The sequence below is a fragment of the Podarcis vaucheri genome, assembly GCF_965113315.1.
Source record: "Podarcis vaucheri genome assembly, chromosome: 9".
Classification (NCBI taxonomy): domain Eukaryota; kingdom Metazoa; phylum Chordata; class Lepidosauria; order Squamata; family Lacertidae; genus Podarcis; species Podarcis vaucheri.
The window spans coordinates 61548953-61574038 of NC_138767.1; the positions used below are offsets into that span (position 1 = coordinate 61548953).

The following is a 25086-nucleotide window of genomic DNA, read 5'->3' on the forward strand; positions in this document are numbered from 1 at the left end:
TGACATTCTTGTTTTGCTGATTTTCCAGTTCCTTCTCCCAGTAAATTCCGGTCCCCAGCAGCACCATCTCCTCTGGCTCTGAGACAGCCGGTAAAAGCGTTTAGTAACCATGGACCTAGCTCTGCTGTTCCAGAAGCTGTCCAGCTTTCACATAGCAGCTCTTCACCAGGGCCTTTAGCAGCTCCCAATTCAGTCTCTCCAAGCCCAGCCAGCAGCATCAACAGTGCTACGCTTACAAGACCCGCAGGGACAACAGGGATGAGGAGTGGTTTGCCAAGACCTAGTGCCCCCTCCGCTGGGGGCATACCAGTGCCTCGTAGCAAACTTGCACAGCCTGTTCGCAGGTGAGTCTTGCTTTCATTTTAAGATTTCATACTGCAGAAGCAGTCTTCCGTAGAAGTGCTTGCATGTCTCGAACTCCAATAGTGTATCATTTGTGCTGTGCATTAATAGCAATCCCAGTTCTCATAGTGCTGTTTTTATGTAGTCAGAAAGGCACCACTGACCAACAAGATAGAGGTATTTGGGGGGTCGGGGTACAGGACCTAAAGACTGAGAATGAGCGTTCTCAATGGTCACAGAATGCTGGCTGAAGTGGGTTGGGCTATGGAAAACCAGGGAAAGGCATCTTTCAGGTAACCTGGTTGCAAGCCATTTAGAGCTTTATAGGTCAAAACCGTCACTTTGAATTGCACTCGCAATCTAAGAGAATTGGCAGCCAATGTGGGTGATACAAAAGGGGAGGAATACGAACATTAGATTTCACTCCCATAAGAAGCCCGGTTGCAGCATTCTGAACTTGTTGAACTTTCCAAACTGTTTTCAAAGTCAGCCCTTCCTCAAGATAAGAGATGACTAAGGAAGCGATCACTGTAGCAACATCAGGTGGTTTCAGAGAGGCACGCAGCTCAGCTGGTGCACCCATCTTAATTATATAAAAGAAGGCTAAGGCCCTAAAATCCAGATATAAGACTGGGTTGAATTTACCTGCAAACTGTGAATCCTGCCTTTTCTGTGGGAGTTCAGCCACTTTAAATGCTGGATGAACATCCAAACTGAAGCCTTTTGCTTTTGATCAGAAAACCCTCTGTTTTGCATAGTAGTAGTAGTAGTAGTAGTAGTTTATTAATTGAATTTACATACTGCCCTATACCTGGAGGTCTCAGGGCAGTTCACATAAAAAGATCACAGTATATAAAATAAAAATAAAAGCAATAACCCACTAATACCTCCCCCCAAAAGGGCTACATTTTTAAAAGGTATGGGATGTTGATCAGGTCAACCAAAACCCTGGTTAAAAAGGAACGTTTTTGCTTGGTGCCTGAAGGTGTATAAATGGAGGCGTCAGGCGAACTTCCCTGGGGAGAGCATTCCACAGACAGAGAGCTATTGCAGTTCCCATTTGCTAGCCCTCACTGAGTTCAGTATTAACACCAATCATTTATTACTTCTCTCTCAGTTGAATGTAAGTGGCTTTTGAGCTAAAGAGGTTGCTGTTGCCACAATTAACTTCAATACAAAGCTTATGCTTTGTTATTTTCACTGGGCCCAGCTCACCAGAAGCCATTCCATTGGAATGCTTGTGTTTTAATACAGTTCTTGTTCATTTCAAGATAGTTTGCACAAAGATAAAAGCCCCAGTAGAATGTGCTGTTTGTGGGCGGGTCAGTTTGGATTGATTTTGGTACTATGTTAAATTTAAGAGAAAACAATTGGAGCAGTCTTTTCTGAAACCTGACCTACCTGAACAAAGTGAAATGAAAAAAAGATCAGGCAGTATTTATGATAATTGCCTTCCTAAGGTCTTATCTAGTCCAGCATCTGCTCCCAATAGCAGCCAGCCGGATGTATCTGAAATGCTAAAACTGTTTAAATGTTAATGTTGACTGTTAGTTACTCCAAGCGTATATTGTTAAAAGTTAATCGAATATTGGGGATAACTTCTTAAAATGAACAATAGTTGGTGCTAATACCTTCAGTGAACTGTAATTTTAAAGAAGCAGTTGCACTTGTATATTATGGTGTAAGACTTTCGTGGGAATGTATTTTTGTGTTTCAGAACATTGCCAGCTCCCAAAACCTATAGCAATGTGAAAGATGAGAGTTGGAAGGACGGCTGCTACTGAATTGCAAAGCAACATTGTTCAGTAGGTACTCCTTCCTCAGGCTAAATGACAGATCAATATGCAGACTGATCAGATAAGACTTTGGGGGTTTTCAAATCCCCAGACCTCTGTCCTTAATTAGCACAAGCTGGCAGAGATTATAAAACAGCACTTTAATGACATTAACATCAGATACTTGGTGATCACTCAAATCACTTTTACATGAATCACTTTTCACCTCCGGAGCTTTCTCTCCTCTGCTACCTAAAAATTGTTATAAATGCTCTCATGGATACAGTGGTCAACATCTGGGCAAACACCTAACACAATGCCAAAGAAACATCTATCCTGAAAAACAGCATGTAAAATCGTAAAAATAAAATTAAAAATAAAATCTAAAACATCCATACGTGACTTGATTTGATTTAAGGAAAATAATTTTCTGGAGCTGTAGTATGTAAACATTAACATATTAATCAAAGGGGGGGGGGAAGCGGCTTGCCAAGTGCTACTGTGGTAGTGAAATCCTTTTAAACAATTGTGGAAGATTTGGATGGAGAAATTGCTGAGTCACAGCAGGACCATTTTATCTGGAGTCTCATTTGGGAGTGGTAGGGAAGCCATGTCATTGTTTTTATCTTTTTGAGCAGTCTAGATGCAGCAGACCTCATATATCTGGATTGGATAGGTTGCATCTTTTTATGTTGATTTCTTTACCCAAACTGGTTTTGTGTTGTTTCATTTGGATTGCCAAAAGGGCTTAGTATCAACTGTACAATCTTTCTAAACTTAGCAGTTCCTGGCTCAGGAAGATGGCCTTTGCTATTGCAAACGACATTTTGAAAAACACAGCTCACACTATTTTGAGAAGTCCTTTTTCAGATGAAATTTCCTTGAAAAGGGAGAAATTGTCCATTAAATCACACCTCAGTGCTTAATAGCCTGGAACTCAACTGAACATGCGTAGAGTTAACATAAAGAAAAGATGACTATGCACTTATGCCCTAGAGATACTAAGGAAATGAGTTGTACTGTTGATACCAAATGATTATATTCATGTGGGTAACGTTTCATGGTATGAGGGAGTTTTCTTTATCTTTTTTTAAAGAAAAAAAATGATTAGCTTCCTAAACTAATTTGTGTTTAATTGTAAATACTTCTTCCGAAGTTATTGCCCATGTTAGTATTTTAACTATGTACTTTGCCTTACACCTGTATTTTACATTGTTGGTAAGAGTTTAAAAAACGAAAAAAACAACCCAGCCATATATGTTTACAAGATATTTAGTTCCTCTAGTGGCTGTCAGACTAACCAATACTTATCACTATTTTTACTTGTTTGCAGGGTTCCCTGCTCAGTAAAAATACAAAACAAAACCCTGCTGCCATTGACACCCTATTTCCCTCCCTTCACACACATACATACCTTTAAAATGTTTTTGTTTTTTGCTGCATTGAACGACTGAAGATGTGAAAACAGCAAGCTGGGAGCAGGTCTGTTGTAAATGTCTCTATGGATGGGGCAGTCTCTCAGTATGACATCCGCTGTGAGTCTGCAGCACTCATGAAGTTCTTGTTAAAACAAGGCAGCCAGGATTCTTTTTATGTAATGACTGAAGAATCCAACAGGCTCTGTTGGAATGTGTGGTAGGTTGCCTTTGAACCTCATTCATGCCTGCCTCATAATATGTGTGTTTTGAATTTTGCAGCAAATGGTAATTCATCCTAGAATTTCACAGTCCTCGGATTTTTAGTTTTCTTAGTTTAGTGGATTAAAAGCCATGCAACTTTTACTTGAATTGGATAAGTGAACAAGACAGAATAGGACCAGATCTCTGATCCAGCAGTTTCGTAATCCGTGGGCAGTCTTTATTGGTTAAACAAGAAGCCCTTCATTTTGCCATGTTTAAGTCATGGGATTCCTACTGCAGGAGTTTTTAGGGTGCTGATTTCTAAAGACACATTATGGGAAGAAAGGTTTATGAACAGCTCCAAGTACCCAAAAAGATGGGGCATTCTTTCCGATTCTCGGTTTAAACAGGTCTTCTAAGTAGATTTCTTCACAATTCTTTCCAATGCTACTTTTTTATATAGTGGAATGATACACACTGCGAATCATAAGCACAGTCTGGGAAGTGGAATTCATTTTAATTAAAAAATACTTCCCCTGATCTTTACATCCAGTTAAAAGTCTGCCCGGACGAAATCTACTGATCTGGTGTGTCTTCCGAAATCAAAGTAGCCCATAACCTGTGGGAAACCTGAGGCAGAATTAACAGTGTTGTACTGTTAATCCAACACATGTGATGTTGAGCAAAAAAAAAAAGAAAAGAAAGCGAGGTACCAAAATATTTTGGGTAAAACTATCGGGCTTCATTTTTCAAACTTGGCTCTAATGAAGTAGATGTTGCAATCTTCAGAAGTGAGGAAATTCAAATTTGTGCTTTTATTAGGAAAATGTTTATTTTATGTTGTTCAGAAATTCAGGTGTTACCTTTTTAACCAAGGTGCATCGCCTTATTTTATAAACCACTTTTTAAAAATCAAACTCAGCTGTTCAATCATTTTGAAGGTGTATTAAGTTCTGGAAACATCCTGCTGCTACATCATAATAAAAATCCAGCAAATACAAATTCCTGAAAGAAGAAAACTGCCAGTTTACTAGGGGAGATTTTGTGCATTACCAGTTTATTTGATTACCAGGACATCCTAGGGCTTTATGTGTTTAGAGGTTTGGGTATATTGAAGAAGTGTGGAAACATGAATTTGATAAACTAGTGCCTATGATTTTCTTAATTTATGTTTGATAATAGTAGTAAGGGTTTTATGAATGTGGATTATTTTTAGTGCCAACAGCTCAGAATTGTTGTATGTATGTAGGCAGAAAAAAGAATTCTGCTTCCAAAGTTATTTAAATTTTTTCTCAGTGTTTGAATGTTTTTGTAAGTGTTAATAAAAAAGTTTAAAAAATGGAAAAAATATAAATATTCTTACCACAGCATTCTTTGACTCTTTTTAAAAAATAAAATAAAATCTGTATATACAATTCAGCATTTGAAGTTAATTTAATTACTCTGGTCATCTTCATTCTTTAGAGATGTACTTACTATTGGACATCTGTGATTTAGGGCTAAGCAGCAAAACAGGAGTAAAAATTTACAGGCATACAGGGTTGCGCTTGTTCATTTTGCTGGTAGGACCAAATAGCTTTGTAGGAGGGATTTCCAGTGGGTAGGTTAAAATCCCCCTCCCCACTTGCCACTTTGGTCTTCCCCTTACTGTGTTTTATAAAAAAAAGCATTGCAAATTCACATCAAAGAAATTGTATATGTTGTTTCTGATTTAATTGGGGGGAAAGTTGCTGCTTTGCCTTTTGTGTATGTATGTATGTATATGTGTGTGTGTGTGTGTGTGTGTGTGTGTGTGTGTGTGTGTTTCTGTATAGGTGTGGGTAGGAGAAGCAATTCTACATGGCAATGGTTCTTTTAACAAGAGAACACACATAGATTTAGAACAACATCTACTGGCGATGTTTATCTTCCTTTCTGTGTAAAGAAAAAAGGCCCCACACATGGTTGCATGACAGAATTAAGCAGGCAGATTCACATCTGCTTCCCTTATTCACCTAAACAGCTGCATTTGCCTTTGCCTATACAGAGCTTGTTTCAATTCAAATATTTTTCCTCAATTGGTTAATGTCTCTTAGAAGTGTCTGTTTGAAATAGCCACTATGTGTCTGTGAAAATTAGATTGTATCCAACTGAAACAGATGCTGATAATATTTGTAATGGTGCATTTTAAGTGATGTTAATTAGAACTCAAAGGCTTTCTGGTTAAATTACCAGCATCCAGTTGATTTGTTAACAGTCAAAAATTTCAGTGTTTCCACATAGCTGGCCCAGAGGATTGCTTAGAAAAGGCAGCTCCTTTTGATTCTTCATTATTTGGAAAACTTGAGTGAAGGGAAATGTACAATCAGTAGTAACACTGCTGGCACAATACAGTGGTACCTCGGGTTAAGTACATAATTCGTTCTGGAGGTCTGTTCTTAACCTGAAACTGTTCTTAACCTGAAGCACCACTTTAGTTAATGGGGCCTCCTGCTGCCGCTGCACCGCCAGAGCACGATTTCTGTTCTTATACTGAAGCAAAGTTCTTAACCTGAAGCACTATTTCTGGGTTAGCAGAGTCTGTAACCTGAAGCGTATGTAACCTGAGGTACCACTGTACTTAGTTTCAGAAGATGGAAGAAGCAACAGCGAAAAATTCACATTTTCTGCCTACAATATGTTTGCAGCCAGAATATAAATATTGTGTTCCTTTTGTAGGCCTCATTTTAAGCAATACATTTACAGGAGAAGGAACCTTCAGTGAGAATGAACAATTTCAGCCAACAACAATTGTTTCTATTTTATCTGACTTCCGTACCTCACAACCAGGCTAAAATCTTAATAGCAGGAAACGAACCTTTATCAAATAGGCTTAACGACTGTACTCTGCACTGAGTGCTGGAGAAAGAACTATGCTGCTTTGGGAATATGCTACCATATGTGGTGGGGTTGCCCAAAGATTCAAGTTTTTTGGGGGTTACCTTTTGGGTAAAATGTAACAAATTGGTTAACAAACAAAACTATACTATACAAAAACGTTAATCTTTTTATTGGTAGCAGCAAGACAAATAATAGGAAAGCACTGGATTTAAGAAAAAAAGAATTGTAGAACTATGTCTGAAATAATTCACCAAGTGAAGAAACTAACCAGATGTTAAGATGTCTCAAGTATGAAGATGATTTTGTGGACCTGTAGGTTTTCAGTGGGTGAAAAGATCGAAATTCTTCCCTCCATACATAGCACAATCTATTATGGTGAAGGTAAGAAATTGTAGCCATCTCTGTCAAATCCTAATGTGTAATGTACCACATGATACTATTTTAAGGGTTATAGGGATTTGTTTAAAATATATTAAAATGTGAACCTTTCACAGCCTCTCTTATACAGCCCCATGTAAGCTATTGCCTGAAATGGGGCCTTGTAGCCCTTATCTGCTTCAGAAGATGAATCTGCTGTGCTTCAGGTACAAGAAGTTCCAGGGTAAGTTAACCACCCTTTGCGATCTCTTCGGTAGTGCCTTTTCCTCCCCTGTACCTGCCCACAAATGTATATGCAGCTAAACCTAGCCACTCTACAATAGCCTTGCCTTTAACTCTGAGATAAGGTTTCCAACAACAGCTGCATTTCCCAGTTCACAAAATACAGATCCCTTGGGAATCTCCTCTGATGTTGGTCAATAGGTGACCATACTGCCTTCTAAAAATGCCATTATCTTATTTTCTCAGCATTTTTGCCTAATACTTCGTCACCAGAAGCATGTGTGTGTTCTGTGCCCCTTTGGAGCTACTGTAAGCTCATGCTTTGTCAATAAAGAACAAAACTACCAGCCATTTGTCCTCCTTGGGCTGAGTGTGCTCAGGACAACAGGGAACTTCACATCCCATTTGTTTTCATTGGGGGAAGACGCCTTACAATTCTGGCCTGCGTGGAACTGTGTGCATCCAGGGATGCTTGCAAGTTCTTCAGTCAACAAAATAAGAAAAACGATGAACGTCAGCCTGCCAAAATCATCTTGGGCTGATAAAATGAGAGGACTAGAGGGCAGAAATGGAAAACAAGTGTTGCACATACCCAGAGTTTGTCTAGAAGCTAAAGGACTTGGGCAATATGAGCTGAAATTGATGCTTAGATGTAAAGGCACTAGAAGTAGTTGTGTCACTGTGCCTCAGTTTGCTGTTGCTTAAAAGGTGGTTGTGATGACAAGCAAGCTGGAGAATAGGCCACTTTGGGGCATTAAAGGTGCTATAGAAATGGTGAATCGAAACGCCACAGAAAAAAGTTACGCATCTGTTTAATATGGTATTAGTGGCCATGTGTTCCATTGGCAGTGACACATTGGCTATGATACATAGACATGCAAACAAGTGGCATGGATTTTGAAAAAAATAAAAACCTGAAACTGTCTAAGGTAGCCTTGGGCAGTTAATGAAAGAATGGAATGATGGAGGGGAATGATGGAGATTACACTCGCACATTAATCTGTCTTTTTTAAAGGTGTTGTGTTGTTTCTGTACCCAGCAAAGATGTATGGGTCAGTTCACATTGAAACCGTGCAACTTGTGACCTATTTGTAGAGTTGCCAAGCAGAATGTTGGATGAATGTCCCAGCAGCCTGCGGCAGTGGGGCCGGGGCAAGGTAAGGCCAGTGGAGACAACTGTGACCCCTTCTAAACATTTTCCTTGATACAATATCTTTTCAGGGCTTATATTAATTGCAGCTGAACAAATAAGGCAAGATTTCATGCATATTTACCAGGCAGTGAGACCCACTGAACACAAAGTAAATGTGCACAACAGCAGATGGTATGCTTGCTATATAAACCAATAATTGACTTTGATTTTAGCACATGCTGTGAAATATTGCACCGTATGCTTCAAGATTCACAACATTTTAGAGGTATTGTATCATGGGGATATAATGCAGCTTTTTGTTTTGCCATCGTAACCAGTTCTGTAGTAATAGTTCAACAGTTTGGTGCAGAACCAAAGGAGTTAATAGTAATTCATCTGAATGCACTGGAAAGCTCTTAGTGACATCAGCACTATTACACATCCCAGCAAGCCTAACGTCCCTTGAGACTATTGTTATAATTTATTACTAAAAAGACAGGAGCAATTAAGGACAGAGTGCTGTATTTCTAAAGGAACAAAGGAATGGGAAAGGTTAGTCATAGCTCTCAGCGGTGAGGTCAAGAGGGAGCAGCTGCAATGCACTGATGCACTGAGTCAACATGTCAGGTAGTACATTGAATCCAGTGGCCATATGGCGGCTTTCCTTTTCAGGTGGAAAGGAGGACAGGCTCTTCCTTTCCCTTTGGCATTTATGCAGAAATCTCTCATCTGAATGTCCTTTGTGTGCAGTACTGTTTTACCTTCATGCACAGAGTATTGAGTTGTTTTTGCCACGCTGGTACAGGAGACAAGAAACCCAGAAGAATGTAAAGGGAAATCTTTTGTGGGACTTTCTCTGTTTGGTGGCGCTGTGGGTTAAACCACAGAGCCTAGGACTTGCTGATCAGAAGGTCGGCGGTTCGAATCCCCGCGACGGGGTAAGCTCCCGTTGCCCGGTCCCTGCTCCTGCCAACCTAGCAGTTCAAAAGCACATCAAAGTGCAAGTAGATAAATAGGTACCGCTCCAGCGGGAAGGTAAACAGTGTTTACGTGTGCTGCTCTGGTTCACCAGAAGCGGTTTAGTCATGCTGGCCACATGACCCGGAAGCTGTACGCCGGCTCCCTCGGCCAATAAAGCGAGATGAGCGCCGCAACCCCAGAGTCGGCCACGACTAGGCCTAATGGTCAGGGGTCCCTTTACCTTTAAGTGGCCCACACCAACTAGGCTCAGTGATTGTAGCTGATGACCGAATCCATCCCTCCAGATCTTGGATTCCAACTCCCTTCATCCCTGATCATTTGCTAGAGCAACTGATGAGAGAGTCCAGCAACATCTGGGTAGCCATAGGTTCTCCACCCCACCCCTGGATTTTAATCTGTTAGAACTATTTGGCATGGTGGCTCCTGTTAGAAGATGGATCGATGTGTCATCTTGAGCCAATAATGAGGCTATAGGTTTTGATGGCACCTGAGTGACATTTTATCATAATTAAGAGTGCAGTGATGGATTAAAGGTTTTCTCTAGAGCTCCATAACGTTTTGATCATAACTTCCCATTCCTGTTCATTCTTAACACAGATTTGAATTAGAACAAGGGTCATCAAGCTGTCTTCATAAATTCAAGGGGGGTGAGGGACAGCATTCTCTGGAGCTAGCCTTTTATTTTTATATAGCAGCAGTCACAGGTTGCTTGCTGGCTCCTAGTCGAATCCAGATTTTTCACCTATTTTCCATAATGCCTAGGCCTTCTTAGAGAAATGGAGTTTATTTTGGGGGCGGGGAGAAAGAAGCCACCCTTATCTGCAAATAAATCTCATGTAACATCTGCTCTCACAAATTCGGGTTTCAGAAGAGTTTAAGAGCATCTCACACTCCTCACTAGCTCTTGGCTTTTAATCTAATTCATACAGACATTAGTATAGAACCCTGCTTCACAATAACATTTTTGTACATGAAGATACCTTTGCAGAGGAGTATAAAAGTTGAATGTAATGTTGAACTGTTTTTGCAACATAAATATATCGATTAGTATGATTGACTCCTAATTTTCCTGGGTGCAGACTATTTTCCTTTGGAAAAACTAATCTCTGAAGTCATCTTTAATATAGAAGCAAATAAATATTTATCCCCAAATGCAAGCTTTACAGCAAGGAATAAGCAAGCAAATAAAAATAACTCAAATGAAATATTACTCGTCCCTCCCAGGCCTACAGCCATATAATTCTATTCTAAACATATGAACACACAGATTCTGATGTTCATTTTATGGTATGTTTGGCTTGTATACTCTCATTCCGTCTCTTTCCACATTAGGTATGTGTGCTTTGGGAAAGGACACAACAGAGGGAGCTATTGCTTTCCTTTTGTAATTTCTGGTTGAGTTACAGAGACTTCTTTGTTTCATTCTTTCAGATGTTGGGCACTGTCTTGTGCATCAAGTGTTCATGTTGTATCTCCCCTCCCCATGTTTTAAACTTTGTTAGAATAATGTGGCCACTTACTTTTACTTCAACAGCAGTGTCAGAATTATTTCCATCCTAGAAGTGCATTATTAATCTCACATGAGGCAGGAACACACTACGAAACCTGTAAAAGCACCACATTATCTTTACATCCTCTTTAGTTATACCTAAACTGCTGTTGCTTTTAGGTGAAAGGATACCACCCCATTTACATATCCCATTGTCTTCCCCTTGCTGCTCCTAAGGAGCCTGCTGATGATCTCTTGACCAAATGTCTCAAGATTCCTGAAGCTGAATGTTCTGCCATGGACTAACAGCAATGTTGGTGATAATCACGTTTTCACCAAGGCATCAGCTTAAAAGAATCATACCATCTTTAAATTTGGGATTTGGCAAAGAAATAGGACAGTCTTCTTAGGGTTTTATTAATAATAATATTAACATGCACCTCTGAGAACAGAGCCTGCCAGTTTTTATCACTGGGCTCTGTTGCGTGTTCTTAACAGATGGTAATTAACCTGAACATGCAGACTAAACACAGGCTAGTTTTACTTTTCCCAGCAGAATTGTAAAAAGTAGCCTGACAGATTAGAACAGGCAGGAAACTGACTGTTCTCTAAAATGGCATTAAATTTAAATGTCCCTTAAATGCCCCCTTGAAAGCAGCAGTGCCTGTTAGTTCCTCTCTTACAACTTCATTGGGGTGTATGTATCTATATTTAATAATATTCTACACAAATTAATGATTGCCCACATGTTTATAAGCATGCTCCACGCAGCCAGCATAACATTTAGAACAGTGCTTTATGCACAAATTCCATGTTGCCCAGCCAGTAATAGCATACATGCAATGCTTTGAGAGCAGCAATGCTAGTTTATTTTAAAGGTGAACCAACGTATATCCTGGATCTTTGGCAAGTTGAGAGAAGGCTATATCGAACCTTACAGGAGAGGAAGTGAGAAGTAATGGAGGGGTGAGCAGTGAGAATCCATCAAGGAGAATTCTGCAGAAATTCACAGGAAGGAAAAATGGCAAGTGCCAAGAAAGGGTTACTTGGGGACAAAGAAGCTTGCCTTGATAAAGTGGTCCGATACTGATCTGTGCGTCAGTATGACTTGTCCCTATACAGTCTTTCTGTTTTTGACGTTTTGTTCCTAGCATTTCAGTGTCCCCAGTCTCAACAGGACTTTTGGATGGCAAAACAACAATGGGCAAGGAACATGTGCTTTGGACTAAACACATCTCCTTAATTAAAAAGACACGCGCCGCGCTGTTCTTCGGTGCTACATCCTGTGCATCCTCGCTATTCATCAAATCATGGCCCTCTTCCTTGACTTGATAAGTCTCTCCTTCAGACCTCCTGATTCGTCAGTGGCTTTGCTGGCTCAAGGCTTTCCTTTGAGCCAAGAGTCATCAAAGCTCAGCTCCAGAGCCTGTTTCCAGCGCCAGACTTCTTCCACCAAGGACATACTCGGTAGTAATAAAAATAGTTACTTGGAGCATGTACAGAGCATATTTCATGCCCAGTGGCTAGAAGGAATTAGCACATATGTAGTATCTTAAGTAAAAGGATATTATGCTTTGTCCTTGAGCCATTTATTATACTGTGTGCATGGGGAGGTGTGTGTGTTAAAATTTCCCTCTCAAAAAGAGAGGATATAATCCTAAAGTACAGATATTTCTGCAAATATCAAGTTACATTGCAATACCTAATAACTTGAACCATGATTATATTATAAATTAAGCATATTCTTCACATTTTCTGCATGGTCTTCTCCCAGCTTACCCAGACAGCTACAGGGGGGCTAGCCGAGTTTTTTTGCACCGGGGGGAGCCTCCAGAGAGGTGCCACTGAGGCTCCCAGTCTCTGTGTGTGTGTGTGTACACAAATGTGCGTGAGGGGGTGCCAACATGGGTCTTTGACCCAGGTGAAATAAAGCCTAGTTTGGCGCCTGCATACACATATAAGATCCAATCTAGTTGCCATTGTACAGTGGTACCTCAGGTTAGAGCTTAATTCGTTCCAGAGGTCTGTTCTTAACCTGAAACTGTTCTTAACCTGAAGCACCACTTTAGCTAATGTGGCCTCCCGCTGCTGCCGCGCAATTTCTGTTTTCATCCTGAAGCCTCTCGCTGCTGCCGCGCAATTTCTGTTTTCATCCAGAGGTACTATTTCTGCGTTAGCAGAGTCTGTAACCTGAAGCGTCTGTAACCTGAAGCGTCTGTAACCCAAGATACCACTGTAATTTGTTTTAAAATATATTAATCCTGTATTTTATATTGCTGGAACCCATCTGAGGACCTTCTGGTGAAGGGCAGGTAATAAGACTATTCCTCATCCATGGATGGCTGAAAGGCTCTGTGCTCTTCACACACACAGCCTTTTTGCTGTTAAACACAAGTCCTACCCACTCTCCATAACTGGGAGCATTACACCACATCTCGTTTGGAAATGACTTTTCCTTTATCATTGTGAATCCTTCACAAGGTAAAAGGTGACATATATTGCCCTTTCGTGGGCCTGACAAAAGTCCTGTGCCCAAGAGCAGTATTGGGCAGATGGCCATGGATGTAAATGGGAAGAACTGACGGAACAGTTTTTAGAACACTGAGTCCTCCTGAGTCACTGTGTTCTCATTTGCTGATTAATAGTAGGATTTAAATATATATATATATCAGGAAACCCTTAAATACGTGACAGCCATTCTTAGTGGCTGCATATGGGTGACGAGCCAACGGCACATTAGCGACTGCGAGTGATGAATGAGAATAGGGTTCTTTCTCTGCTCTTAAAAGGGGAGGCAGGAGAGGGTATTGGGCATTGTGCTCTAAGTGTCAAGCTACCACACTGCTGTTGGTTAGCTGTACGCATGAATGTCTTCTGAATGTTTGTCCACAATTGGAGGCAGTTTCAAGGTGGCATGACCAGCCTGCTGGCACTGCGTCCCATGCTGCCGGGGGTGCCAAAACAAGGCTGCAGAATGGAGCGTGAGAGGTGGGGGACAGATTTTAGCGTTGCACAGTGTGCCACTGAAATTTGAGATCCCGTAAAATATGTGGGAGGAAATGATTAATAATAGGACCCACAAAGGGGAGGATGGAATTCCAGGCGATTCCTTGGGATCTTGTTTTTATTATTTATGTTTGAGTGAGAGCTGGACCATAAAGAGAGCCCAACTTCTGTCACTTCTGCAATCTCCTTTTCCACCATTTTTAGTTAAGACCCAATATAGATGTTGCACACCAGACATGGTTAACCCCCTCCCTGTTAAAAAGGAAGAAGGATTTAAGACGTTGCAGCCCTCCGAAAATTGGTGCTGGAGAGAAAGAGTCAAATGCCCCAAGAAGCTTCTTGAAGCTATGAGGGCAACAGCTTGAGGGGATATGTGTGCTCTGAACCCAATTCTTTTCCTTTGCAGAAACCTCATTTTTTTACTAGTGAATACCACAACCCCAGCTGGCTCATTAATCTTTTCCTACTTCTCTCTGTGACACAGTTCTGGCCTCCCCTCAACCTGTCTCTTTTAAAACCTGCAGCTCTACTCAGCTTACATTCCCTAGAGGCGGACAGACTACATAGCATCCACCAAATCTTAGTACACAAATGGAGGAAAGTTTGCTGTCTAACCCTCTGACAGTACCATATCTCCTTGCCAGTGACACCCTGGTCACTTTCTCTCCAAGCCCTCAAAAAGTATTATGCCCACTTTCTAGGCTATATGTAACTCCTGCAATTGGCTGCTCAGAGCCAGTGGTTTTTTTCCCTCCTGACTATGCATATTTACTGTCTCTCCCACTTACCCCTTTTTCATACTCCTTTTAAATTATTCTCTTTGGGAAGGGAGAAAAAGAAAGAAAGAGGCATGAGATCTCATTCACAAGTTGGACCCTCAAATTTCAACACAAGGCAGAGTTTGGAAAGTTTGCATGTGAAGGTTTGCTTACTGCAGAACACAAATGTAGCTTAGAACATACAGTACTTGGTAGCAGTGATAGTAGTAAAGACCTCTTAACTGTCACCACCATATCTGCTCAAAGTCATCCAGCATACCATTATTTTAATAGCTAATTCAACCCAGGGTCAGTTGCCAGAGAACCCTTGCAAGCTTAATGTGCTGTGTTTGCTGACAAGAATTGCTCACTTCCAATCTGACGTATATTGCTTTTTGTCACATAGTCTAGGGTAGAGTGTTAAAGCTATGGTTGAATTATGGTGCTGGAGGAAACTCTTGAGAGTCCCATGGACTGCAAGAAGATCAAACCTATCCATTCTGAAGGAAATCAGCCCTGAGTGCTCAATGATCGTGAAGCTGAGGCTCCAATACTTTGGCCACCTCATGAGAAGAGAAGACTCCCTGGAAAAGACCCTGATGTTGAGAAAGATGGAGGGCACAAGGAGAAGGGGACGGCAAAGGACAAGATGGTTGGACAATGTTCTCAAAGCTACCAGCATGAGTTTGACCAAACTGCGGGAGGCGGTGGAAGACAGAAGTGCCTGGAGTGCTCTGGTCCATGGGGTCACGAAGAGTCGGACGCAACTAAACGACTAAACAACAACAACTAGGGTAGAGTGAAAATAAAAAAATTCCTTCCAGTAGCACCTTAAAGACCAACTAAGTTAGTTCTTGGTATGAGCTTTCGTGTGCATGCACACTTCTTCAGATACACTTCAGTATCTGAAGAAGTCTGCATGCACACGAAAGCTCATACCAAGAACTAACTTAGTTGGTTTTTAAGGTGCTACTGGAAGGAATTTTTTTATTTTGACTATGGCAGACCAACACGGCTACCTATCTGTAACTAGGGTAGACTGGTCCAGGACATTGTCTTACCAACTGATCAGCTTCAGTTATATTGTTACCTGTCAGTGTACAGAGCGCTTTACATAGGGAGATGTTCCCTATCCCCTGATGGCTCAACCCTTACCCTGCTTGGCTTATTAGATCTAACAGGGCAAGATTGCCTTGTTCTTTTCATTTCGATTTGCTTCTTTCAGTGGGGGCCATGTTTAATCTATACTGAAAGAACCAGTGCTGCAGTGACTGTTCTTGGATAGAGATTGCACAGGCACAACCAATTTGTTTCAGCCAGTTCTGCTTTCTAAGAACAGCTGATTTACCAGAACTGAAGAGATCAACCAGAGCTAAAAATGCCAATAAAGCAGCATTGCAGAATAGTGGCTGGCTTTGGACCAGATTTGGCTCACAGGCTGCCTGTTGCACAACACTGCCTGTTTGATTAGCAAACCCTTTTTGTGATAGTTTACTACACTGGTTAAGAATGGAATACTCAGGGTGGTATAGTGATGATTGAATCACTATGTATTTTTGTCCTTTAGGGCGTATCAATTTCACAAATGTTCTCTTATTATACTTGCAAATGTGCTCTCACAGATGAGTTGCTTCCGCCTGCCTTCAACATAACATTTTCCCTACAAAACTCAACTGCAAATAATAAAAGGTAGGTTAGAAACTGGAGTGAAAGGAGCAATTTTATTTACTCAGTGCAAAGCTGTCCTCGCTAAAATTGAGTGTAAAAGTTCCTCTATAGCTAATTCTGCAGAATATGGCTGTGCAAATATCTCTAACACCAGCCCACATTTCAGAAGTTACATTTGTAGATAAAAAGGACTGCACACTTATCTTGCCCTCAGGGAAAACTGAAGGAACATGTTTAGCCTGAAGAAACAAAGATTAAGTGGAGGGAGGAGGGCAGGAGATGGGCCAATATCTAAAAGATTATCAGAAAGAAATAGTAGAGGAGAGGGCTAATAACAGTAGGTTTAAATAACAGGAGGGAGGCTTAGAAAAGACAGGTTCAATTGATGTCTATAAAACAAGGATAGCTATGTGCATCACCAAATAGAAATTTTTTTTGTCTGCTAATGTTTCTTCCACGCTAGATATATTGTGTGGAACACTTACAACTTTTCTTCCTGTAGTGATTCGGTTTTGGAAATATTATCCAGTTTCCCCAGCAAATCTCACAGCAATGCATTGCTGGCTTGGAAAAGCAATCTTCTTTCTTTCTCATCCAGCAGCCCAGCAAACATGATAATTATTTATTGCCGTTGACATAATGGAAGATCACTGCTTGACAGGCACCTATTGGATCATGCCTGTATCACAAAGAGCAACATCCGCCCACATCATTTTGTGCTTAATTTGCCACCCCCCCCCCTTTCCTGGGCATGCTGTCATATTCCTTATATTCTCAGACCCATTGATTCATCTAGTCCCAGTATGTCTACACGAGGGGGCAGCAAACTTTTTCAGCAGGGGGCTGGTCCACTGTCCCTCAGACCTCGGGGGGGGGGGCAGACTATATTTTGGAAAAAAATAATAATGAATGAATTCCTATACCCCACAAATAACCCAGAGATGCATTTTAAATAAAAGCACACATTCTACTCATGTAAAAACACACTGATTCCTGGACTGTCCGCGGGTCGGATTTAGAAGGTGATTGGGCCGGATCCGGCCCCCAGGCCTTAGTTTGCCTACCCATGGTCTACTCTACACTAACTGCAGTAGCTTTTCAGGAAGAAGGCTTTCCTAGCTTTACTCAGTCAGGCCAGGAGTTGGGACTGTTTGTGCGCAACAGCACAAAAGGATGGCTGAACGATGACTGATGCAAACATAGGAATTTGCCTTATGCCCGCTGTCAGGCATTGCCCATGTCGCCCCATCTTGGCTACTTTAACCACCAGCAGATCTCCAGGATCTCAAGCAGCAGTGGGTCTCTCCCAAGAGTTACTGCCTAACCCTTTTGGCTGAAGACAACAGCGTCTGACTCCAAGGCTGTCTGCATGCCAAGCATATGCTATTATACCACCAAGCTATTGCCACCCGCTCCTTTTTCCAGCCCACGCGCAGGAGGAAGCCTTCATCCATGTCTGTGTTGTGAGCTCTTAATATGCTTTACACTTAAGGCTGTAGTGCCATGCATTTCTTTAAAGGGACAATAGCACTATTTCTTGTAATGGATGGGGGCAGGGAGAGCATGGATTTGGAAGAATATATATATATACACACTCCCTGGAAAAGACCCTGATGTTGGGAAAGATGGAGGGCACAAGGAGAAGGGGACGACAGAGGACAAGATGCTTGGACAGTGTTCTCAAAGCTACCAGCATGAGTTTGACCAAACTGCGGGAGGCAGTGGAAGACAGGAGTGCCTGGCGTGCTCTGGTCCATGGGGTCACAAAGAGTCAGACATGACTAAACGACTAAACAACAACAACATGTGTGTGTGTGTGTGTGTGTGTGTGTGTGTATAAGTGTATAATGTAGGCAGCATCACTGGCATTCATGCATTTTATTCCTGTGCTCAGGTGGCATTCAACCTTAAAGGATAATTTTAAGAAAGGCTCAGAAAATGGCAGAGCGCGAGTGTGTACAATTGGCCCCTGTTTTTATGCGCCCAATCTGCCAGACGCTAAGTGTTCTTGCAGAGCCACTAATGGGGCTTGCACACCCACGGAACTTCATTTCTCACGGCCGTCGTGACACTGTCGGATGGAATTATTGATTCCCCCGCCCCTTGTATAAAAATACTGTAGCTGAAGGATGGAGAACATGCACTCTCCCTGTCACAGAGAGGACCTTTGAATTGATTAGGCTGCAATACTAAATGTTCACCTGCGAGTAAGCCCTAACAAATTTGACAGGACTTCTGAGTAGCCATGGTTAGGACTTGTGCTGTTAATAGTTGGAATCGCTGTCAAATTTTGCCCAAAAAAGGTGAAATATCCCAAGCAAATTTGGATGGTCCTGCTCGGCCAAGATGCCAAAAAAAGTGAAACATCCAAAGAAAATTTGGATAGTCCTGCTCCGCCAAGATGGCTGAATAATTTTGAGGGAGGAAAGGCAGAAAGAGTCTCACTCTGCTCACTTTCCAGGGCAGAGGGGCATAGCTATCAACTTTTCCCTTTTCTTGCGAGGAATCCTGTTCGGAATAAAGGAATTTCCCTTTAAAAAAGTGAAACGTTGACAGCTATGGAGAGGGATGAAATATCGCCTGCATTTGTAACCAGAAGGTGCAAAGAATTTGAAGGTTTTTCAGGGAAGTGGCACTAAGTTTTCTTCTCAAGCGGGAATTTCTCTGGAGGGTTTCAGCCATGGATTTCTCTGTGTGTGTGTGTGTGTTTTAATTTTGAAAACGAAATAGAACAAAAACAAAAGCCGCAGTTTGGGGCACGAGATTGGGAAGAAGGCGCCTGTCCTTTGTAGAGAAGGAGCGCAAGGTACTCACTGACACGTGATGCGATGCCAGAAATCCATCCGCCGCCGGCGGGAAAGAGCCAATAAAGCGGTGAGTTTGGCGCGCGAGAGCTTCCCAAGGATGCGGCCGCCGGCGAGGCAAGGTCCCGAAGTAGCGGCGGAGGGCGCCTGTTGCAGTGACTGACAGACGCACAGACAGCCTCCTCAGCTGCTTCCCCCTCTCATTCGTCCACCCGTCTGTCTGTCCCCAACGGACGGGGGCTCCTCCGGCGCGCCTCACTTCTCGCCTCACTTGAAGCTCAGCGCCCGAGGGAGACGCACGCACGCCTGGAGAGCGCGCCTGGGGCCATGGACAGCTCCTGGGAAGAGCGCGGGAACCTCACGGTCCCCTCAGGCAGCGGGAGCGAGAGCCCCGTCCCCAGCCCGGCTGCGTCGTGGGCGCCCACGGCCGGCTTGGCGCCGCGGGAAGACAGCGGCTCTGCGTCTTTCTGGAACACCCCTTTGAACCAGGCTCTGAGCGTCTTCGTGGCGCTGGCTCTCTTCGTGGCCATGCTGGGCTTGGGCTGCACGGTGGAGCTGAGCCAGCTGGGCGCGCAGCTGAGGCGGCCCCTGGGCTTGCTGCTGGCGCTGCTGTGCCAGTTCGGGCTCATGCCCTTGGTGGCTTTCCTGATGGCGCTGGTCTTCGCCCTCGACGAGGTGGCCGCTGTCACCGTCCTGCTGTGCGGGTGCTGCCCCGGGGGGAACCTCTCCAACATCATGTCGCTCCTGGTCAACGGGGACATGAACCTCAGGTACCCGAAGGGGAAGGGAAGGGAGGGCGAAGCTGGAGGCTGGGTGGGGGTCCGCTGGGCACGAAGAGCCAAACGGGCTAGTAACAATACTACGGCTAATACTACTACTACTACTACTAATAATAATAATTTATTATTTATACCCTGCCCTCCCCAAGACCAGGCTCAGGGCGGCTAACAACCAATAATAAAGCCAAGTTGATTAAAATACAACAACAACAACAACAACAACAATAACAACAACAACAACAATGCTGCTGCTGCTACTACTACTACTAATACAAATAAATAAATACATACATACATACAGAAATCTTATTATTTATACCCCACCCATCTCTGGGGCAGCGAACCCTAGGGAAAAGGGTGACAGCGAGACTGAGGGCATTTCTCCTGCAGGAGGAAGAGGGGAGGAGAGAGATTGTGGGTCCTTCAGTCTGAAATCAGTTATTTTCGCTTTAACGCACTGTCTAAAGTTGCATTGTTTCCTGGCAGAGCTCCAACTCCATTCACATTGGGACGGCGAGCAGACATTCAACAGGTGTAGCGCCCTCCTCTCCCCCCCCCCCACAATGGAAGCCAAATCCACCCGTAAAATATCTTATCCGTCACAGCACCTGCTCAAGGCACGGAGGTCCTGCGAGGAAAAGGAGCGGAGAGATGAAATGTAAAACTCCCGAGCAAACGTCAGATGAGTTGTTATGTATGCCCTGTTCCCAGAGGGTGGGGCAAAGAGGCAAGTGCCACTGAGCAAGTGCAGAGTGCCTGCACTGGAGTTATCTGTCTTTCCTAATGGAAGTTTCACTCGTCGCTGCATCTCCAGCCTGATAAAAGATGCACCTGTTGAATGTCTGCCTGTTACACACCCGTGAAAAGTGCAGGGGCTCTGCCAGGAATCACCCACAGACCTGTGCATTTGGGCTTGGGGAACAACTTTCCCTGCAGGCTTTAATCCCCACCAGCTGTTTCTATGAATTAAGAATTAATGGGGGGGGGAGGCAAGACAGGGCTATGGGGTACAGCCAGACAATGTGGGCAGCCTTCTCCTTTTGCACAGTACATCTTTTTGTAAGCCACTAAGCTCTTGCTTCTCTCCCTGCTTTCCGAGACCCTCTAGTTTCACTTGCAAGCCGGCACAAAGAGGAGAGAGAGCTGTGCTGCCAGTGTGCGCTGTGAACCTTGATAGCCTGACACGCCCTGCAGGCAGCAGTGCTGGAAAACAGCGTTTGGGGTGTGCGTGGGGAGGAAGTTTTTAACGATGGGGAGGAAGGGGAGAAAAGTGTGGACCGTGGGGAAGAGAGATAGTGTGTTTAAGTAAAGCCTGCACTGGACAGATGAGAGACAGCCGCATATCATGCCGTGGCGAGAACAGTGCATTGGGAAGGGTGCCTTTCTCTTTCAAAACTACCAGCTTCTGCTTCTGCAACACACACACAAAGTGTAAAAGGCAGAAATCACCCATATAAAATTAGCAGCCGAGCAGGAGGTTCCCACTGACAGACCAAAGGGAAGAGGCTTCTGCAATAAAATGTGCCGTCTGAGCAGCCCGTGGAAAGTGAATGGGGCGGTGGAAGGAACTTCAGTACATCACGTACCTTTCCCTCTGGGAACTCTGTTTTTTCTCGTCTCTGGCAGTATAATCATGACCACGTCATCTACGCTGCTTGCTCTGGTCTTGATGCCTCTTTGCCTGTGGATCTACAGCCGAGCCTGGATCAACACCCCGTTAGTGCGCCTGTTGCCCCTGGGCGCCGTCACCATGACCTTATGCAGCACTCTGCTCCCCATCGGCATTGGGGTCTTCATCCGATACAGGTTCACCAGGGTGGCAGACATCCTGCTGAAGGTAAGCCAGGCCCCAGATGCCCACCTTTACAGGGGACACAGGGAGGAGCCTTAATACAGGCACTGACTACAGTTCCGTCTAGCTAGAACCAAGAGCAGTGGTGTAATTAGAGTGTCAAACTATAGGGCCACGGAGACCTGGGTTCAAATCCCCAATTAGCCACAAAGCTCGCTTGGTGACTGCCTCTCAGCCTACTTTTTCTCACAAGGATGTTGTGATAAAAAAAAAATAGGAGGAATATACTACTTTCAGCTCCTTGGAGCTAAAGTGGTATATATGAATGTAAGAATGCAATTTTAACAAAGAAATTAAAGTGTTGCTCCAGTGAGGCAGTGGGAGGGCATATATGTCCTGAAGGCACAGGACCCCTTTGCATTATTTGCCGAGTGCCATGTTTGCTTTCTAAGTGAAGAACTACTCTAGCAGGGCTGCCAATATCTGAGGTCTTGCAGAGTTGTCAAAGAAGGCAACGCTACGTTAGAGGGACCAACAGTGTAAACTGCAACCAATGATCCCCCGTCCAGTATTGCGAGATGAAATCCTGCCTTGAGAGCGTTTTTTTTGTTTTGTTACAGAATTTACACAGAAGGAATTCACACACAGTAGTCCTCCTACGATATTGCCATATGCATAGTAGTAAACCCTATTTCTAAATTTCAGCTGCTTGCAGTATTCTTTCTGGGAAAATAGAAGTGGCTTGTGACATAAAATGTGTTTTTTTGCCATTGTGATGCATTTTTCTTTTTTCTTTTTTTTTGGCCCAGTATAAAAAGGGTGGGGTAAAATAAATGCCCCATAGCATTTTCCAACAACACACATGGTTTTCTCAGGGGGCATTTTACCACCCCAAGATACACTGGAATTTGATTTGGAGTAGAAAAAGGTACCACTTCAGTAAAAATAAATAAATAAATTGGTAGCAGATGAAGGTCACACTAGTAATTTGCAATTTATCATGAATATTTATTTATTTTTAATTATTTAAGAATCACATACAACCATTGCTCTCTAGGCGATTTAACAACAGATTAAAATATAGAATAACATACATACATCATAAAAACAGTAGAGTATTAAACGTGACTAGATAAAATTGGCTTTCTAGAAATGTTTACTTAAATAAAAATGTTCTTATGGCACATAGGAGTCACACAATGCCATCATCTGCCTCACCTTCACTGAATGTTCCATATTGCAGGGGTTACTGAGCTGGGTACAAATATATTTGATTTCTGAGGTACAAGGTACTTCTGAAAACTCAGCTCCTTATGATAATAATAATAATAATAATAATTTATTATTTATACCCCGGCCATCTGGCTGAGTTTCCCCAGCCACTCTGGGCGGCTCCCAATCAAGTGTTAAAAACAGTATAGCATTAAATTTTAAAAACTTCCCTGATATCAATGAGCTAGTTGGCCAACTGAGAGTGAAGCACTCTGATTCCAAGTTGTTTAGGCCTTTGTACACTAGTACCAAAACCTTGAACATGGCCTGGTAGCATACAGGCAGGGAGTGCAGTCCCTGGAGCACAGGTGTTATATACTGTTAAAGCCTTAACCCTTCACTGTCAGAAAGCTACCAGGCCTGAACCATGACTGAGATGTGCTCAGATGATCAGTTTTCTCCAGCAATTCCTGCAACTGATCCACCATGACCATCCATTTTTGTTTTAAAAATGCTTTTGCATTAATTACATAGATTGCTTGTGCACCTCTGCATAATTAGAATGGGGAGGTGGTGAGAGAACCCTTAATTATTCTATACTGGGGTAAGTTTTTTTTTAGTATTTCTCGCCCCAAAGCATGTGGTATATGAGCTTGTTAAGAGTGCCCATTAATTCTCTAGCTATTTTGCAATCTTGCTGCCTTATATTGTTACGGCATTTCAATTAACTCTACTGTATATTTTGTTTTAGTTTATCATTCATTGCTTCGGGGGGCTTTGGGCAAAAAACAACAAAAATCAGTATATAAATAAATTGGAATAAATAATAAATTGAAACAGAACAAGCAGTTCTACTGTTAATCCTGCTAGTTCTGTCTGTGATCACCAAATATACACCATTTATTTATATAACAGCACCAATACACATTCTTATGCTTTGGCAAATGAAGCAGTCTTATGTGTCTTTTGTTTTAACAGATTCCGTGCTTTCCCTGATGCTTGAAATATATTTTAAATAACCTGTATGCTTACTGATATAGTAATATGTAATGAAGAGCAGCGGTCCTCCAAAATCCTACTCTATCTAATCGAATGCTTTCTTTGCTAGGTTTCATTGTGGTCCCTCCTGGTATCCCTGGTGATCCTTTTCATTCTAACCGGTACCATGTTGGGACCTGATCTGCTGGCTACTATCCCTGCTACTGTCTATGTAGTAGCTGTGCTGATGCCCTTGGCTGGCTATGGCTGTGGTTATGGCATAGCAACCTTATTTCACTTGCCACCTCACTGCAAGAGGACAGTGTCACTGGAGACCGGCTGCCAAAACGTACAGCTCTGCACCGCTATACTCAAACTGACCTTCCCTCCGGAGCTTATTGGGAGCATGTACATGTTCCCCTTGCTCTACGCTCTCTTCCAGGCTGCAGAAGCTGGTCTGTTTGTATTGGCCTATAAGGTGTATGGCAAGGATTCCTACAAACAAGAGCCTCTAGTAGGGGAAGAAGAAGAAGATACGAACATTTCCTACAAAAAACTGAAGGAAGAGGAAATGCCAGATACTTCCTATGGCACTGTGACTGCCGAGGGCCATTCCTCAGTGCTCATGGAACCGATGCAGACTGCCCTCTAGAGGAAGGGAGGACCTGAACTGGAAAAATCCTGTTGTGGGATCATGTAGCAAACTGTTCAGTCAAAGCGGGAGGCAGGGAGATGATGGCACAAAGCAGTTGCTGTAATCTTGATTCCCTCAGCATATATGGTTTGTAAAAATGCCAATATTTTTGTCCACGAATAGCAAGTCACCTGTGACCACCTCCTCAGCTACCACAAAGAATCCATATGAGCCATCACAATAAAGTATACTGAAATGCAAGCAAGCAGGAAGGCTGCATGCTGAAGAGAGGGGTTTTATAAGGTAATTTTAAAGACTAGTATGAGAGGGAGGGAAGAGAAGAACAGGGGGATTAATGCTGATAGTATTTGTTCTTGTGTAACTGAATGTCACCAACAATTGCTGTTTAAAAGCTTTGTGTCTGTTTTACATTATTCAGCTTCTGTGTATGTGGAAAGGTTGAACTCATGTTGTATATTTACCACTGATTAAATTTCTTCTGAAGTTACCAAGCCATTAAGAGGACTTATGAGACACTGTCTGCTTCATCTAGTTGATATCAAAGCTGTCACTCTTTTCACAGACAGAAGAGGAACAAGATCTCCCTCCCACTAAGCGGTAGTCAAGAGAAACTCTCTTCCGAATGAGTGGGGGCCTT

General features: G+C 42.8%; 2 protein-coding genes and 1 long non-coding RNA gene across 6 annotated transcripts in view; 2 read left to right on the forward strand and 1 right to left on the reverse strand.

Annotated features, from left to right (window-relative positions):
• The window catches only part of SLAIN2 (SLAIN motif family member 2), a 32976-nt gene extending 30466 nt beyond the window's left edge, over positions 1-2510 (forward strand). For all 4 annotated transcript variants that reach the window (XM_082238177.1, XM_082238175.1, XM_082238176.1 and 1 more), the window contains 2 exons: positions 29-344; positions 2060-2510. In XM_082238177.1, the coding sequence (XP_082094303.1) occupies positions 29-344; positions 2060-2126 (383 nt within the window). In that variant the 3' untranslated portion in view covers positions 2127-2510. The remainder of the gene's footprint in view (positions 1-28; positions 345-2059) is intronic.
• The window catches only part of LOC309540975, a 145551-nt gene that overhangs the window by 119305 nt on the left and 1160 nt on the right, over positions 1-25086 (reverse strand). The gene's annotated exons all lie outside the window — the stretch shown is intronic.
• Positions 19062-24933, forward strand: SLC10A4 (solute carrier family 10 member 4). Its single transcript, XM_082238264.1, has 3 exons — positions 19062-19803; positions 21439-21649; positions 23925-24933. Exons 1-3 carry the CDS (start codon positions 19361-19363, stop codon positions 24444-24446), a joined length of 1176 nt encoding a protein of 391 aa, XP_082094390.1. The 5' UTR covers positions 19062-19360; the 3' UTR covers positions 24447-24933.